At 46.5% G+C, this 5016-nt stretch overlaps 1 protein-coding gene across 1 annotated transcript; it reads left to right on the top strand.

The window, feature by feature from the left end:
- Positions 1-1791: 1791 nt before the first annotated feature.
- LOC148017027 (UDP-glucose 6-dehydrogenase 4-like) lies at positions 1792-3819 on the top strand. The gene has a single exon (XM_087662507.1). The coding sequence runs from the start codon at positions 2006-2008 to the stop codon at positions 3431-3433; it is 1428 nt and encodes a 475-aa protein (XP_087518633.1). The 5' UTR covers positions 1792-2005; the 3' UTR covers positions 3434-3819.
- Positions 3820-5016: the final 1197 nt, after the last annotated feature.

The raw sequence follows: 5016 nt of genomic DNA, 5'->3' as shown, positions 1-5016 counted from the left end.
TTTGCGAAGGATTGAGACTCAACACATTCATACAATTCCCAAAACTCGCCAAATTTGACCTATATAGATGATCTATAGGTAGATCCGTGCTTTGCACATGTATTAATTGCCATATCCCTAATGGTATGCGACCATTAAGTAGATTTTGGGGCATGGAAAAAGCTAAAAGTGATGATTGGTGGGCTTGCAACTACATCAAGGATAGTCTCATTAATGTGGCTGGAACCAAGATTGAGGTTCTACATTGTAATCATATTTGAAAATGACATTAGACTTGTGACTACATTAGGGGTAGTCCCATTACTACAATTGTAACCAAGATTGAGGTTTTTCATTGTGATCATATTCCAAAATGATAGTGACGTTAGGCACATAGAGCCTTAATCAACAAACCTTGAATATGCCAAGTGATGGCACTTGGACTATGCTATGGTTGTTGGGATTCTTGTATGATTCCAATTAATGAATTTTGAGAAGGATTGAGACTCAACACATTCATACAGTTTCCAACACTCGCTTTAGCACATATTTTAATTGCAAAATGATAGTGACGTAAGCAACATAGAGACCTAATCAACAAACTCTTCCAACATCAATATGTTTGCATCCAAAGAGAGCATTATTATGAGATTATTGTGAAATTTTACAAAAGGATTGAGCTTGAGACGGGAGATAGTGCCTCCCACACAGGCGTCACGCTAATGAAGACACTTGGGCCTCCTGAGATGTTGCAGCTGAGTCACGGTCACGCTGCAGCCTCCTGTGTTGGGATCAACGTTGCAGCCTGAGGCCTGAGGCCTAATGTGCTGATGAAGACGGAGTTGGGATCAACCTTGCAGCCTGAGGCCTAATGTGCCGATGAAGACGCCTGAGACAGAGAAGAGGCACCATGTTCTCATACGCCGACTGTGGGAGGGATGAAGACGGAGGCGCATACAAAATTGGAGACACCGAATTGTCTCACCGAGACTCAGACGCCGACTTGGGAGATGCTAATGTGGATGAAGACCAGCACGCATCCGAATGGGCATGGGATGCGCACGCACTCAAAGCGGGTATCAACGCAGCAGACGGAGTTGGGATGAAGCCGCCGAGCTGAGAGGGATGCGCAGGCTGCACGAGCTAGGGAAGTTGGGATGCGCACGCAGCACTCTGGGAGAGATGAAGATGCCGAGCTGAGAGGGATGCGCACGCTACTGTGGTCAGGGTATTAACTTGGATCTGGGAGGGATGAAGACATCGAGCTCTCTTTGGATGCGCAAGCTGCAGCTACTATGGGTATGAGAGAGAGAGAGAGAGAGAACGAGAACGGAAGTATGCGCCTGCAGTTGAACTCAGATGCATCTGGGACTTCACATGCTCTCGAGGGCTTGATATCACCTTGTTCGTTGGCGGCGGCACATTCTCTGGGTCCCTCCCAATTATAAGGAGTTAAGGTGTCTCTAGTTCGCATGCGCAGACACGTATCAGACGGCCCATCGATGGGCACTTTTCCGGCTGGTCTCATTTATAATTTGGGCGGGATGACCAAACAAGGATGGGTTTAATCTCCCACGGGATCGACGTCTGCGCCGTGGTTGTGAGGAGGGGGATCAACGAGAGCCGTTGATCCCAACTCCCCCAGGTCATAATGACCCCGTGGGAGATAGTGCTGAGGGGGACTCGGGAGGCAAGCATTTATCGCAGCAGAAGCGTGTGAAAATAGTACCGTTCTGTGCCTGGATGGGAGATGGGAGCATTGGGAGGGCCTCTTTTCCTAAAAGACCGGGGGAAAGGCAGAAAAGGAGGCTCTCGAGTCTCGAATCTCTCTCTCCATTTTTGCAGAACGGGAGATGATGTAAGACACGTCCAGCCGCACATATCTTAAGCTCTGAGCCCACAGTCAGGCATCCCTGCAGAAGACATAACTTTTCTCCCCTTATAGAGAGAGAGAGAGAGAGAGAGAGAGAGAGAGAGAGAGAGAGAGAGCAATATTGATCTTGAGGTCATTAATCCAAAAGAAGCGATGGTGAAAATCTGCTGCATGGGTGCAGGGTATGTGGGAGGCCCCACCATGGCCATGATCGCCCTCAAGTGCCCCCACATCGAGGTCGTCGTCGTCGATGTCTCTGCATCTCTCATCGACGCCTGGAACAGCGACTGCCTGCCCATCTACGAGCCCGGCCTGCATGAGGTGGTCTCTGCATGCAGAGGCAGAAACCTCTTCTTCAGCTCCCATGTGGTGCAGCATGTTGCGCAGGCCGACATCGTCTTCGTCTCTGTCAACACGCCCACCAAGACCTCCGGCCTCGGCGCTGGTATGGCTGCTGACCTTGCCTTCTGGGAGAGCGCCGCTCGCACCATCGCTGACGCCTCCACCTCACCTAAGATCGTCGTCGAGAAGTCGACCGTGCCCGTCAAGACAGCTGAGGCCGTCGAGCGCATTCTCACCCACAACAGCACACGTGGTGTCCACTTTGACATCCTCTCCAACCCAGAGTTCCTGGCCGAGGGCACAGCCATCGAGGACCTGCGCAATCCTGACCGTGTTCTCATCGGCAGCCGCTGTGACAGCCCCCATGGCCTCCGTGCCATGCGTGCCCTCAAGGAGGTATATGCCAATTGGGTCCCTGAGGACAGGATCATCACCACCAATCTTTGGTCTGCAGAGATCACAAAGCTGGCTGCAAATGCCTTCCTTGCACAGAGGATATCATCCATCAATGCGCTCTCTACACTGTGCGAGGCCACAGGAGCAGACATATCAGAGGTCGCCTTCTCCGTTGGTAAGGACTCACGGATTGGACCCAAATTCCTCAGGTCCAGTGTAGGATTTGGAGGATCTTGCTTCCAGAAGGACATACTCAACCTGGTCTACATCTGTGAATGCCTTGGCCTTACAGAGGTGGCAAGGTATTGGAAGCAAGTTATCACGATCAACGACTATCAGAAGTCGAGATTTGTGACTAGAATTGTCTCATCCATGTTCAATACAGTCTCAGGGAAGAAGATTGCCATCTTGGGCTTTGCTTTCAAGAAAGACACCGGGGACACAAGAGAGACCCCTGCCATTGATGTATGCAAAGGCCTTCTTATTGACAGGGCCCTGCTCAACATATATGACCCTCAAGTGTCCAAGGATCAGATTGAAAAGGACTTGTTTGGGCATGGCAAGAGGGTAGATGGAAACATGAGACAGCAAGTGAACATTGTAGATGACCCCTATGAGGCCACCACGGGGGTCCATGGCATCTGCATTGTGACTGAGTGGGATGAGTTCAAGACACTGGATTACAAGAAAATCTATGACAGCACGCATAAGCCTGCGTTTGTATTCGATGGACGAAACATGATGGATGTGAAAATGTTAAGGGACCTTGGTTTTATTGTCTACTCTGTTGGGAAGCCTTTAGATCCCTGGGTCAAGGACTTGCCTGCTGCAGTCTTAGCTTGAGACCTTTCATAGAAGCCTATACTACATCACAGTAATGTTAGTCTCTCTTTCATCACAAGCGCTCAGACAAACAATTATTGAACTCCGAATACGAATGGTTTATGGGCCTCCAAATTGGCAAATAAAAGGATTAAGGAGGAGGAAATTACTGTGTGGCCATGGGCAATTAATTTTTCATATATCACTAAATGCCAGTAAGTTTCCTTAATAGTGCTTATATTTCAACCAACCCTTCACAATTTGAGCTTGCAGTTGGGGTGCAGACCCATGCTTGATGCAGTCATCTTGACAAAGCATTGGCAATTTTGAGGCATATCAGAGGGGGGAGACCCCAAAGCTCTAGGCATATTCTAAAGTAAGCATCTCAAGCTACGTCATACATATGCTCGTCTATGCTCTCCATATCTTCAAACTTGGAGTGTAAGTTGAATGCATGTTAACGTTTCATTTGCATGTGAAAGACACGCTAACATTTGCATGTGAAAGACGGGCACTAATCAGAATGAAGGCAGCTAACAGTCTATGGATTCCTGCTCTATTCCTTACGCACATACTCTCTCTCTCTCTCTCTCTCTCTCTAACTGAGGCCTTGGAAATCATGTTGACTGTGGGAGTATTGATAGAACGAGAATTGCATGTGATGATGCTGTATATTGATCAAATGTATAATATGCTTTGTAAGAGGTTGAAGAAGTAGCTCTCTCTCTCTCTCTCTCTCTCTCTCTCCCCCAAAAAAAAAACTCCCCTCCTTTGCTACACCTCTCCCCTCCTCTCTTACATTTCCATTTGCTCTGCTTTTACTCCTTGGCTTCTCCCTTACTTCCTTTTCCCCTTCCCCCTTTTCCTATCCTTGCTTGTTTGGACCCTCTCCATCTCACCAACAATGGCATTTATGTTACCATGGCCCATAAAGGCAAGTTACTCCAATGATTGAAAGTGCCTTAATGACTCTTTTTAGTCACTTCACATTAACTAATTTTTTGTAATAGGAAGGTTATTAATCTTTTCACTCTTTTCAATATGCAAGAGGGAAATCCTTCAACATAGCATGTGCACCATTGTTTGTTTCCTGAGAGATAAATGTAGAAAACACTCAATATACAATGACATGCCCCAATTCAAACTTTATGAAATTAGACATGCTACTCCAAGAGGACCATATCACAACCAACGTTTGAAACTAAGTCATCAATTAGGTTTATCTAAAGAGTGAAACAAAAGAACATACATATATATCCATGCAGGCATTGTGCACACATGAGAAAGAGTACCTTTATAGAGAGTAATTTTAATGTGGTCTACAATGTTATGGGTGGTTTTGTATTTGGCAACCAATTAATGTGATTGGGTCAACAACAGATATACATAGAAGACTAATGCTTAAGCAAGCTACCTATATATCTTCAATCCATTCTTATGTAGGTGAATCATTGCTAGTTTCCACTCTTGGTTAAAAAAGTCTCATCAATCACAATTTGGCATTATTTTTCTAAAAAGAAAATTAAGGGCAAAAACTACCCAATCCCTAGTGAAACAAATGCTACAACCTTGAGTTAGAAATTGGGTGGGGATCCTTCCATCTC

Source organism: Lygodium microphyllum, chromosome 22 (assembly GCF_053477565.2).
Source record: "Lygodium microphyllum isolate KBCC chromosome 22, Lygodium_microphyllum_v1.1.10, whole genome shotgun sequence".
NCBI classification, from domain to species: Eukaryota; Viridiplantae; Streptophyta; class Polypodiopsida; order Schizaeales; family Lygodiaceae; genus Lygodium; species Lygodium microphyllum.
Note: the sequence above shows the minus strand (reverse complement) of the source record. Positions and strands in the feature narration are given on the sequence as shown.